The sequence below is a fragment of the Chiloscyllium punctatum genome, chromosome 22 (assembly GCF_047496795.1).
Source record: "Chiloscyllium punctatum isolate Juve2018m chromosome 22, sChiPun1.3, whole genome shotgun sequence".
NCBI classification, from domain to species: Eukaryota; Metazoa; Chordata; class Chondrichthyes; order Orectolobiformes; family Hemiscylliidae; genus Chiloscyllium; species Chiloscyllium punctatum.
The window spans coordinates 69,598,366-69,611,184 of NC_092760.1; the positions used below are offsets into that span (position 1 = coordinate 69,598,366).

General features: G+C 37.8%; 1 protein-coding gene and 1 long non-coding RNA gene across 4 annotated transcripts in view; one reads left to right on the top strand and one right to left on the bottom strand.

Annotated features, from left to right (window-relative positions):
- Window positions 1–12,819, bottom strand: part of LOC140493765 (uncharacterized) — a 145,497-nt gene that overhangs the window by 36,020 nt on the left and 96,658 nt on the right. The window lies entirely within an intron of this gene.
- Window positions 1–12,819, top strand: part of prrg4 (proline rich Gla (G-carboxyglutamic acid) 4 (transmembrane)) — a 38,966-nt gene that overhangs the window by 8,998 nt on the left and 17,149 nt on the right. Inside the window, exons 3-4 of the mRNA XM_072592618.1 lie at window positions 5,735–5,898; window positions 8,762–8,810. Of these exons, the coding sequence (XP_072448719.1) occupies window positions 5,735–5,898; window positions 8,762–8,810 (213 nt within the window). The remainder of the gene's footprint in view (window positions 1–5,734; window positions 5,899–8,761; window positions 8,811–12,819) is intronic.

Here is a 12,819-nt window from a genome sequence, read left to right on the forward strand (position 1 = left end):
GGGACATGAATAACACCCTGCTGAAGGTTAATAATGAGTTCCTTGGTTTTGCTGGCATTGAGAGCTAGGTTGTTCTCAGTGTCTCATTTTTCCAGGTTTTCCACCTCCCGTCTGTAGTCTGCTTCATCGCCATCTGAGATTCAACAGACTATGGTGGTGTCATCAGTGAACTTGTAAATGGCATTAGTTTGGTATTTGGCAATGCAGTCATGGGTGGACAGTAAGTACAATGGGCAGCTGAGTATGCACCCCTGGTGGGGCTCCAGTGTTGAGTGTTAGTGAGGATGAAATATTGTCCCCAATCTTGATTGATTATGGGCTGTGGGTCAGGAAACTGAGGATCCAATTGCAGAGAGTGGGGCTTAATCAGAGACCACTAAGTTTAGTAATCAGTCTCGAGGGGATAATAGTGTTGACTACAGTTCAACCTTCAATGAGTAGGATTCTTTATGTAGCTGTTCTTGATGTCAAGATGTTCTAGGGAGGAGTGAAGGGCAAGTGATATGGCATCTGATGTGGATCTGTTGGTCCGATAGGCAAATTGGAGTGGGTCGAGAGTAGTGGGGAGGCTGGAGTTGATTAATGCCATGACTAGCCTTTCAAAGCACTTCATGACCACTGAAGTTAGGGCCACTGGACAGTAGTCATTGAAACATGCTGTAGGAGGTATGGAGAGTCCAGAGACAATATATTCCTGTTAGAATGAAAGGCAAGGGCGGTAAGTGTAGGGATTGCTGGATGACTAGAGAAAGTGAGGGCATGATCAAGAAAAAGAAGGAAGCATTTTTCATGTAAAGACAGCAGAGATCAAGTGAATCTTTAAAGTATAAAGGCAGTAGGGGTATACTTCAGAGGGAAATCAGGAGGGCAAAAGGGATTTTCTTAAATACATTAAGAACAAATGGGTTACTTGGGAGCAAATAGGTCTTAGAGTTAAAAATTGTGGTGCTGGAAAAGCACAGTGGGTCAGGCAGCATCCGAGGAGCAGGAGAATCGAGTTTTCAGGCATAATCCCTCCTTCAGGAATGAAGGACTTATGCCCGAAACGATGACTCTCCTGCTCCTTGGATGCTGCCTGACCTGCTGGATAGGCAAGGATTGATCAGGGATAGTTAACATGGCTTTGTGCATAGGAAATCATGTTTCACACACTTAATTGCGGTTTTTGAAGAAGTAACAAAGATGATTGATGAGGGCAGAGCAGTGGAAGTGATATATATAGACTTTAGTTAGGTGTTCAACAGGGTTCCTCATGGTAAACTGGAGCAAGGTTAGATCACATAAAATGCAGGGAGCACTAGCCATTTGGATACGGAATTAGCTTGAAGGTAGAAGTCAGAGGGTTGCCTTTCAGACTTGGGGCCTATTACCATTAGTGTGCCACAAGAATCGATGCTAGGTCCACTACTTTTCTTCATTTATATAAATGATTTTGATGTGAACATAGAAGATAAGTTTGCAGATGACACCAAAATTGGAGGTATAGTGGACAGCAATGAAGATTACCACAGAGTACAACAGGATCTTGATCAGATGGGCCAATGGGTCGAAGAGTGGCAGGTGGAGTTTAATTTAGATAAATGTGAGATGCTGCATTTTAGAAATGCGAATCAGGGCAAGACTTGGGCACTTAATGATAAAGTCCTGGAGAGTGTTGCTGAACAGAGATACCTGGGCTTGCAGGTTCATAGTTCCTTGAAAGTGGAGCTTTATGTAGATAGGATAGCGAAGAAGGCATTTGGTATCCTTTTCTTTATTGGTCAGAGCATTGAGTATAGGAGTTGGAAGGCCATGTTGCGACTATACAGGACATTGGTTAGACCAATTTTTGAAAATTGTGTGCAATTCTGGTCTCCTTCCTGTAGCAAGGATGTTGTGAAACTTGAGTTTAGAAAAGATTTACAGGGATGTTGCCAGGGTTGGAATGTTGGAGCTACAGAGAGAGGCTGTTTTCCCTGGAGCATCAGAGACTGAGGGGTTACGTTATAGAGATTTATAAAATAATGTGGGGCATTGATGGGAAAAGACCTTGTCTATTTACCCTTAGGTTGGGGGAGTCCAGAACTAGAAGTCATAGGTTTTGGGCAAGGGGGAAAGATTTAAAAGGGATCTAAGGGGCAATGTTTTCATGCAAAAGGTGGTGCGTATCTGGAATGAGTTGCCAGGAAGTGATGGAAGTAGGTACATTTCCAACATTTAAAAGGCATCTGGAAGGGTATATGAAAAGGAAAGCTTTAGAGGGATATGGGCCAAGTGCTGGCAAATGGGACTAGATTAATTTAGGCTATCTGGTTAGCATGGACGAGTTGGACCGAAGGGTCTGTTTTCATGCTGTATAACTTGATGACTCTCAGACTAGGGGTGAGAGGAGAAAAAAAATTTGAAAAAACATGCAGTTTTTTTACACAGTTAGTGTATGGAATAAACTTTGAGAAAGCGATGAATGTGATTCCAGTTACAATGTTTAAAAGACGTTTGGATAAGTACATGAATAGGAGAAGGTTTGGATGGAGATGGTCGAAGCAGAGGCGGGGGGGGGGGCGTCTCATTTAGTTTGGGATGATGGTCAGCATGGACTGATTGGATTAAAGGTTCTGTTTCTGTGCTGTATGACACTTAACTGTAAGTCATAAAATTTTCAGTTTTGATAGATTATGATGCTGTTTTATACAATTGCATAGAAATGTTAATTGGTGAAGTGTCTAATCTTGCCAAATTTCCATTGGTAGAACAGAATTCCATGGCGATGAGTGGGAGGAAATGGCTTTTCAAAGAACAGCAAAGAATTTCTGCCTCCTTCTGAAAGTTAAGGGGTCTGTACTTAAGCATAAAATGGAATTGCTTTCAGGACTCTGCTTGGGGTCTCACCATATGTATATGTATGTTTTCATATAATATACGGTGTATGTAGTTGCTACCGTAAGTTGTGTAAGCAGCTTTTGTGTATTGTTAATGGAACAACAGGCCAGAAGACAGAGTAAAACGAGTCAAATTCCATTCCTAATGTGTGGAAAGTATTTTGGTGTGAATTCTGCACTCTCAATTCATTGTGCAGCGGATGCAGTTTAAAAACTGAAGTTGCTTGCCAGGAAAAAAATGCATAGTATGCTTACTGTGCCAATGTACAATTGTGTTTATGGGGAATCCTAACATGTTTTACAAGTGTTGAAGTTTGCTTATAAAGGTTTGTGTTAAGACAACAGCTATTTTTGTAATTTTTTTTACAGAACAATAAGACACCAGTAATTTCCAGTTCAAACATATATGTGATGTAACAGTCATAAAAATATGTTATCAAAGTACTGAATAGTGTCAGTAACTGATGTGGCAGGCTCTTACATGATGATTTTCGTTTACTGAACAAATAATATCTAAAAGTAAATCAAGATTTTTGGTCCAATATTTCCTGGTCAAGGTGTTGGGAAAACATTTTGCTGTCATGCTTTTTTTTAAAAAAAAAGTCATCTACACTATAACTTTCAATATCTCACGGCATCCTAAAATGCTATGCAAGCAATAGCGATATTGAAGTATAGTCGTTGTAGGGAAATGGGACAGCTAATGTGAACAGCAAGGTCTCCAACAGTATTGAAAAATTGACCAGATTTATCTGTTTTGTTTTGTGATTTTTATTTTTGCTTGGATGATGAATTTGACCCAAAACACTGGGGAGAAATCTTAAATCCTTCAGGAACTCCACTGCTGAGTTATGCCTGACATGATAAATGTGGTAAGCAGTTCCACACAAATATACTTAATTTGGTGTCTGTAGGAAATGTGAGTGACTGCCACACAAGGATGACATTGCATCATGTTTTCTTGACATGCTTTGGAGCATAATTCTAATATGTTGTAAACATAAAGTAAGAAGGTTTCCTCAAATTTTGCTTCCAAGAATCTTTAAGTTCACAGATATGGAAAAAGGGGATACTGAAACTTTTAAGATCTGCCTGCATTTTGACAATAAAAAATACTGCCAGCTGCACTACCAAAATCCTAGCTATTTAACTGGTTGGGCAAGAATGTTGGAAAATTCCTTGGTGTTCCAATTGTGATATAACGTGTGTTAAGTATATGTTTTTAATTTAGATTTTGAGCTAGTGCCATGTGGCTTTTGGTCCGTGTGTATGCAGCAGATTAATAATTAACTTATCAGGCTTTCTAGATCAATGATTTTTTTTTTCCCCAGAAAAAATATGAAAGTGTGTTTCTGGAGTTCTCATTGAAATTTCAATTGAGAGAGTTTTTACAAGTGGACAGAATAAGTATTGAAGAGCATTAGCCTACTTCTAGTGATAAGAAACCTGATTTTTTTTGGCTTAAAGGAATCTTTGGCTTGGATGGAAAAGTCTTTTGGTTTCAGTTCACAGAAGACCTGGTGGACATGAGATGTGTAAAACTGTTTTACCCAAAGAAAGGAGCTATTTCTTACCAGTTCTAATTAGGTTACTTCATTATGAATAGTTTAGTTTTAAACTTAACAAAAGTATTTGGTTAGAACCCTGAAGGGGTTATTTGAAGCTGAGAAAGTCTTAAGTTCAAGGCTCAGAAGAGGCTGTCAAACTCTCTTGGATGGAAGTGGAAAGCACAGTTAAGTCAAACTCTATGGATGTGGTGGAGAAGGGAATTCTATTTGATGTTTGAAAACTGTAAAAGAGTGCAGATAGATGTAATATTGTATAACTCAAAGTCTTTAAAATTGTTACATATAATTAGTGTGTTTTCTATTTTATCTTATTTTGCATAACAAATTCTATTTTATTGTTATAATCTAATCTGCAGCATTACATGTGTATGTTTTGGTGGAAGACCACCTCATTAAATAAAAAAGTCTATCAAGCCAGATTTCAGTGTGGGTTCTGACTTGTCCGGTAATAACATCAGCTGGGATCGTAACTCGGTCAGCCAGCAGAAACAAGATGTTGTCCAGTTGGAACTGAGCATATTCCTCTCGAACAGTTGAAATTTGGATCTTAACTTCTAGGGGATTAAAGGTGTAAACCACAGTACACCGCCTATTCAGATGCTTCATTTTTTTAAATTTAAGAAATACAATAACTTGGGACACTGGACAGATGTTTCCAGTTGTACTGTTAGGGATGTATTTTTCAGAACATAAATGCATCATTTATGTATTATCTCACCTACCTGTCTATCACCATATCTTTTAGTTTATTATCTCTTTAGAATAGCCTCTTCAATGCTTCAATAACCTATTAACCTTCTTTGTTTATCTTCACTTTGACTGCTAGCTTGCTAAATTTGTGCTAGTTGCTATTTGAATACTTGTTTGGAACTTGGGTTGACTTTTTCTCAGTTCACCTCCATGATCTTGAATATTTAATTGGCTCATTTCCACATTCCTTCCCCAGAAAACAAAATCTCTATTTTGGGATGAATAGTGAGAGATTGCTAGGGAGTCAGAAATGAATGGTAATTTACTTAAAACAATGACCTTTGAGGTTAGTATTGACCTGAGGGTTGTTAGAAAAAAGATACTTTCAAATTGAGACTGGTTGGAGCAGGGAAAATTAGTTAAATAGTTCAGCAGAAGATAAGTTGCAGTCAGGGAGAGCAGAGCATTGGATTTATTTTAGACTGCTCTTTAACAAAGTGCTAGTACAGATATGGGTAACTTGACTTTTGCTGGTTATAAGCTTCCATGGTTGCTGTGTTTGTATTAACATTTTAGTTTCTGCTCATGCTGATTTTGATTTTACTTTGACTTTGACAGCCTTTATTAGGGGAAATGAAGCTCGAAATTTCCTGGGACGACGTCTCCTATACAATCGATGGGATTTTGAAATTTTTACTCAAGGAAATCTTGAACGAGAATGTATTGAAGAAATATGTAGTTTTGAAGAGGCACGCGAAGTTTTTGAAGATGATAGGAAGACAGTTAAGTAATTCAACCTTATACAACAGTAATCTAAATTATTTACATAATATAAAGCATATCATAAATATTATTTAGTTGGTTAGGTATTGTAAATGAATACTTCTACAAATTGGTGGGTTATATCTCCCTTCTTATATCCTGAAGAGAACGTGTGCCACTATTTTTCATTAAGTTGCTGACTGTTTTCCAATACTATGCTTAAATGCTCTTAAGATATTACTGAAGAAAAAATTTCTCGACTTGCATTTATTATGACACTTTACAAGAATGAAAGTGTAAAGGGGAACAACATTTTCTATGATACGAGAAGAGTGTGCTGATTGCTCTATAAATGGCCTGTGATTGGTAGAACAGGTGTTGCCATAGAGAATGCCCCAATTAAATGATGAATGACTGACAGTTAACTGGCAAGTTTTGTCTGAATTTACATAAGTCAGGGCATTTCCTTGAGGAACGAATCAAAATTAGGCTGATGCCTACTTTAAGTTGAAAAAGGAGCAATGTGGATCTGTCTGTCAAGAACAGCGTCCTGTGTATATGTACAGATATGCCACCCTGAAAGCCTGACTGACGCCTTGAATTGCTTCTCAGCATAATTCTTACCACACTCAAGATTATTTAGCAAATGTTGTCCAGTCATGGAATCACATCTATTATTTGACACTATCTTGAATTTTGCAAGCACAGGGTGGTTGGGTATGGTCAGTACCTTGCCTGTTTCAAGCAGCTAAAGCGATCTGTTGTTAGATATGTTCCAAAATCTAGTGGTCAGTACAGCTTATGTTCCTAGCATCGCACCAACATTGACATTCACACAATACCTATTTATGTAACTGAGCATCTTTTTGGCATGAAGGTAGCATCTTATTAGTGGTGGATGTGTGTTAATGCTGCATGATAACAGCATGAAACAGTTGGCTTCACCTGTTATTCAAATCTTTTAGCTAGCTTTTCCTTCCAGGGTAATCTGTAAGAAACTTTGATTAGGGTAACCTTTATTTCAAAGGATATTTTAAATACATCTTATTTCAGCATCCAGCTTGCGTGGTGAGCAATTAGGCTTGGGACCTATTTATGAGATTGTTGATAACCTTGATAATCATTGTTGATAATCATCTAGCCCATTTTTATGCCCAAAAGGTGGTATTGCAATAGATCCATTCTATGCTCAGCTCTTGTAAGCTTGTAGAAACTGTGGGATTCCCAATGCGTATATGGACCAGTAATGGTCAGCTTGAAGTAGACCGGAATTGTGAACCTTGGCAAGTTTCCCAATGAGATTGTCAAAGAAAGGGAGGTAATTTGATTGTTCTGCTCGAGAAGTAAAAAGAATACGGAATGGAGCACATTAAGTTGTCTAAGTAAATACTTATAACTACAGCATCAAATTAAGTAAATGTCGCAAATATGCAAGGCTAGTTGGTTGTGTTATTCCATGAAAGACCTGTTTCTCACGGAATGCATTAGACCAGGGGCTGCAAGTTTAGATTTGACTTCCAGTTCAGAAGGTTCAGAAATTCGGTTTAGGTGAATGGTTTCCTTTGCTATGGACCAAACCAAACCCCCCTCAAAATATATTAAGAAGATGGCCTAGACGCTAACTTTTTAATTTATTTGTAGGCAAGTGTAGGCACTGTGTGTTCCACATGTGATTCAATTGGTCTACTAGGTTTTAAGTAAAACACATTTTATTTCTACACCATAGTTAAAGACAAAAGCAAAATTGGCATAACTTTAATGCTATTGAAATACTTAATAAAAATAATGTTATTTAACTGCTGATCATCTACTGTTCCAATATAGCAGCATCACATAAAACATGTCCTTGGCAAATTTAGCAAAACAGAATTTCCTCGTGCTATCTCCTCTAGTCCAGAAGAAAGGAACACTGAAAAAAAACCTAGCAGCAGAGAGAGAATTAAAGTTTTAGCTACAAAAGAGAGCGAGCTATATCCAACTGCTTCGACAGCCAACTCCAACCCCAATTGAAAGCAAAATTAAAATCCTAGGTGTGTGAGATCCTGATTCCACCCACTCATGCTTCTTTTGTTAATTTGATAAACACTTGGAATGCATAACTGTTTACCCACTGCTTCTGCAATGGACATTCTGGCACTACTGTGGCAACATGGAGAAAGATTAAGAGAAACATTATTGAACAAATCTATCTTAAATGCACAATACCATCACAACCTTCCAGCAAAATAATCAGTTTTTCAGTTCAGGAAAAGTTATCTGAGCAAAAGATTTTTTGTTTATCAAATCTCCACGCTCTAAGAGTTTGTATAGACATTTTAAATTGTTAGAACTGATGGGAAATGTGTTGACCAGCTGGAATTAATCTGCCTGATTTTAAATAAAACCTGCCAGTTAACTGTCAATCATCATCTAACTGATGCATTTTCCATGTTAGTGTCTCTGCCTATTCGATCCACTGACCAACCAGTCAGCATTGACCTCTCATAAAATATAAAATGTTTGCATTGGCATTCTTGTGAATATCCAAACGAATGCAAGCTGAACAGCTTCATAAAATGTGTCTTTTTTTAATCATTACTCAAGTTCTATACTACCAAACAGATGATCTTAAGAGTCTGGAAAGTGGTGTCAACAGACTCCTTTTTAACAATGGGAATATCAATCTAAATTCAAACAAGCCCTTGTCTTTCATGTAGATATTACTTTCTGCCCAGATGGGAATTTGCATTATTTGAAAGTTTTGCATTGATCTTGTTGAAATCAGTAGTTTATAGAGTTGAATAAGATTGTACGTTTACTGAGCAAGATGAAAGTTTTAATTGCATATCCTGTTAGAAGGAGAAAGCTAGCTAGCACTTTCTAAAATCATGATTTTTCTTTTAGAGTATCTTTTGGAAACATTACACAACAAAGGGCCCTTATGCCAAGCCAGGTATGACTTATTTTTTCTTTTTATTACAAGTGTGATTTGCTACGGTCCAAGGCAGGTACAGAAATCATAAGTCCAGGAGCTTCTCTTAGTCAGAATATTGAACCTGAGCATCCTGTTCCATGCATAAGCATACTGGTCCCTATAGAGTTCAAGATCCTGTTTTTTTGGGGGGGATCTTGATGTGCCCCATGATATGGAGTACCTTAAGTCTGTTCTGCTTAAAATTATAATAAAAGGGACAAAGTTATGTAATTACAAATTACATCTCTCCCGCACCCCCCCCCCCCCCCCCCCCACTCCCATCAAGCCTCCCCTTGAGTGCAACCACAGTCTGTGGTAGTGCATTTCACATTCCAACTCTTTTTCTGGTTAAAGACATTTCTCCTGAATTCCTTTATTGTACTTATTTGTGGCTCCTTTGAATTTATATATAGATGGTAGTTTTGGTTCCCCACACAAATTACCCAAATGGTTAGTTGTAAAAAAGTGCATTGACAATAATACCTTTGCTGGAATTTTGAGGCATTGTTTGAGGATTACTTGTATGCAAACCACAAATGTTAACAAAGGTAGTTGCGATATGATTTTCAAACACTTCTTTGTATTAACAAAGAACCAATGCTTTTCTATTCATGTGCAATAGTTTCTATTTTTGCAGTGAAACTACAGTATCTCTGCTACATTATCGCTTCAGTAAATTTTGAAATACTTTCAACTATTTCAGCATCTTCCATTGATGAATCCACTTTGTCCTCCTAGGTCAGAAACATTCAAATTTGAAATTTAGTAATTTCTTGAAATTTAGAGCATTTGTAGTTTCGATGGCACAATGGTTGCCAATGGTTACCACTGCTGCCTCACAGCGCCAGGGACCCGGCTTCAATTCCAGCTTTGGGTGACTGTCACTGTGGAGTTTGCATGTTTTTCCTGTATCTGTATGGGTTTCTTCTGGATACACCGGTTTCCTACCACAGTTCAAAGATGTGCAGGTTAGGTGGATTCACTGTGCTAAATTGCTCATAGTATCCAAGGATGTGAAGGCTAGGTGGATTAGCCATGGGAAGTGCAGAGTTACAAGGATGGGTTATGGAGGTGGGACTGTGTGGGATTTTTCTCAGAGGATTGGTGTGAACTCGATAGGCCAAAAGGCTGACTTCTACACTGTAGGGATTCTATAATAGTTATCCATTTGCACACAATAAGCTTCCAAAAATAGCAATGAGATGCAAATTGGTTTGCTTATTTTTATGAGGTTAGTAAAAAGACAGGACTGAAGTTTTTCTTAATCTAAATATACTGGGGAGAGACGTCAGAGGTATCCAGTTTTGTGTTCAGCAGTGCAAGTGATATCTGTTCAGAGCTCTTTTACTACATTTGTGGGAAAGGCCAGAGACCACTCTGAATCTGGCTTTCATGTAAAGCCTAGTTGGCATCTTAATCATGGCTCAGATCAGAGCCCAATAAAGTGCAGGTTATTTATTCATACCACATTAAAGTGATTACACGCAACATTGATATCACTTGTTGCCACATCCCTTTCTGATATACACATCCAATCCTGTGAATACACGATCAATGATGGACAACTTCATGGTCAATCTCAGGTCTTGTGATCCTATTCTTGTAGTAATTAAAGGAGATTTAATAAGATGTTAATTCCTACTAATTGCTATAAAATTCATAGTGTCAGTTCTAATATCAAGTTAGTTTATATATAAAGTTATATGGTTACACCTAACGTTAGAATGTTTTAGTTAACGAGTTGCGAGCAGCTTCTTTCTCACCTGACCTTGGAATGTTAAACAAACACTGTTCCTCTGTCTTGTAGCCGCAATTCTAGTTCCTTCTATTCACATGCTGCCTGAAGGTGTTTTAAACTGGAGATGGCTTCTAAAATGAAATTTACTGTCCCTACTCAAAATATTTTTACACTATTTTACTTAATAAGACAATATGTATTCAAATTCCATTTATAAAACTGAAATTCAATCACCTTTCCAGCTTAAGAATCTTGTCTGAATTACTGTAGTTTTATGAGATATCTTCATGGTAACTTCAGCCAGTGTGTGAATTGGGTCCACGCTGTTGGCACCACTCTGCATTATAAACCAGTTGTCCAGCTAACTGAGCATGTGATAAAGGGATGATGATAATCATGGTTGATGTTCACCTTGGCAAAGGTACTCTGAATAATGAGTTTATTGAATTTCTTTGGGATAATTACTTATAGCAGTTCATTTTAGAGCCAACCAGAGAACAGGTTATACTAGATCTGATAATGTGCATTGAGATTTAATTAATTCAATCATTCATTCATTCATTCATTCATTCATTCATTCATTCACAGTGAAGGTGCATCTAGGAAGAAATGGTAATTATACAATTAAATATTAAATTCGGTCTGAGGGAGAATTGATCTAAAGCTAGCATTTTCAATTTAAATAGAAGTATTGTGAAGGTGTGAAGACAAGACTTTGATAAAGGAAACTGGCAAATTAGGTTTCGGGAAAGGTCAGTAAAGATGCAGTGGCAGACTTGAGATATTTCACACTATTCGGAAAAGATAAATTCCAATGAGAGAAAAGTAACTCCAAAGGAAGAATCCATCATCTTTGGTTAACTAATTACATTGCAGATAATTTCAGATTTAAAAATAAGAATCCTGCAAAGATGAGTCACAAGTTAAGAGATCAGACAGAGTATAAAGAATGAGGAAGAGATTAATCATGAGGGAGAGGTGCCTCGAGCATGAAAAATGTAAAAACAAATGTTAAGAGTTTTTACAGATATTTAAAAAGGAAAACAGTCAGTAGTCAATGTGGTCCTCCAGATAGTGAAGCTGGAGCGTTAATAACGAAAAAGAGGAAATAGGAGATGTATTAAACAGAGATTTTACATCTGCCGTCAATGCAGTGGAAACAAAACATCCCAGAAATGGTCATAAATCAAAATTTGGAAGAGAAGAAGAAACTTAAAACAATTAATATCATCAGGGAAAGGACACAGTGAAAATTACTAGGACTAGTAGTTCAGTAGTCACCAGATCCTGATGGGCCTCTTTGAGGTCTTAAAAGAAGAGGGCTGAAAATGTGTTGCTGGAAAAGCGCAGCAGGTCAGGCAGCATCCAAGGAACAGGAGAATCGACGTTTCGGGCATCAGCCCTTCTTCAGGAATCCTGAAGAAGGGCTAATGCCCGAAACGTCGATTCTCCTGTTCCTTGGATGCTGCCTGACCTGCTGCGTATTTTCAGCTCTGATCTCCAGCATCTGCAGGCCTCACTTTCTCCCCTTAAAAGAAGAGGCTACTGTAAATGTAGATACAGGTCATTCTGTGACAATGTTGCATTCCTCTGCAACTCCTCACTATACAAAACTGCTGTAGAAAATCAGGTTGTACATGATCATGATAGAAAATTGCTATACCCGTTCAGTAGGAAGCCCAAGTTATCCAAATAACATCCACAATCCATCAATCGCGTTACAGCCAATTTGTGTTAATGAGATGTGGATTATTACCAGAATGGTTTAAATTTTCTAAAATTCCCTAGGTTCTGGAAAGGTCCCATCAAGTTAAAGAATAGTGAATGTGACTCCTCTATTCAAGAAGAAAGGGGAAACAACAGAAAGCAGGAAATTCCAGGCCAGCTAACAACTTCTGGAGAACATGCTGGAATCTTTGATTTAAGGAGGTTATAGAGAACACTTGGCAAATCTCAATACATATGGATGTGCTGTACAGGTCATTCTGCTGTAATGCGACAACTATGTTCCTCACCAACCTCTCTATACAAAATTGTGCTGTAGAAGATCACTCATTGAAAATCGCTATACCCGTTCAGTAGAAAGTTTGTGTTGTGCAAACAACATCCACAATTTGTCAGTCGCGTTGTAGCTCATTCATGCTGATGAAACTCGTGTTTATAGCAGAATGACCTGAACTTAGATTTCCAAAGCCATTGAAAAGATGCTACATCAATGGCTACAGTGGAAAATAAGAGCTAATAGTGTAG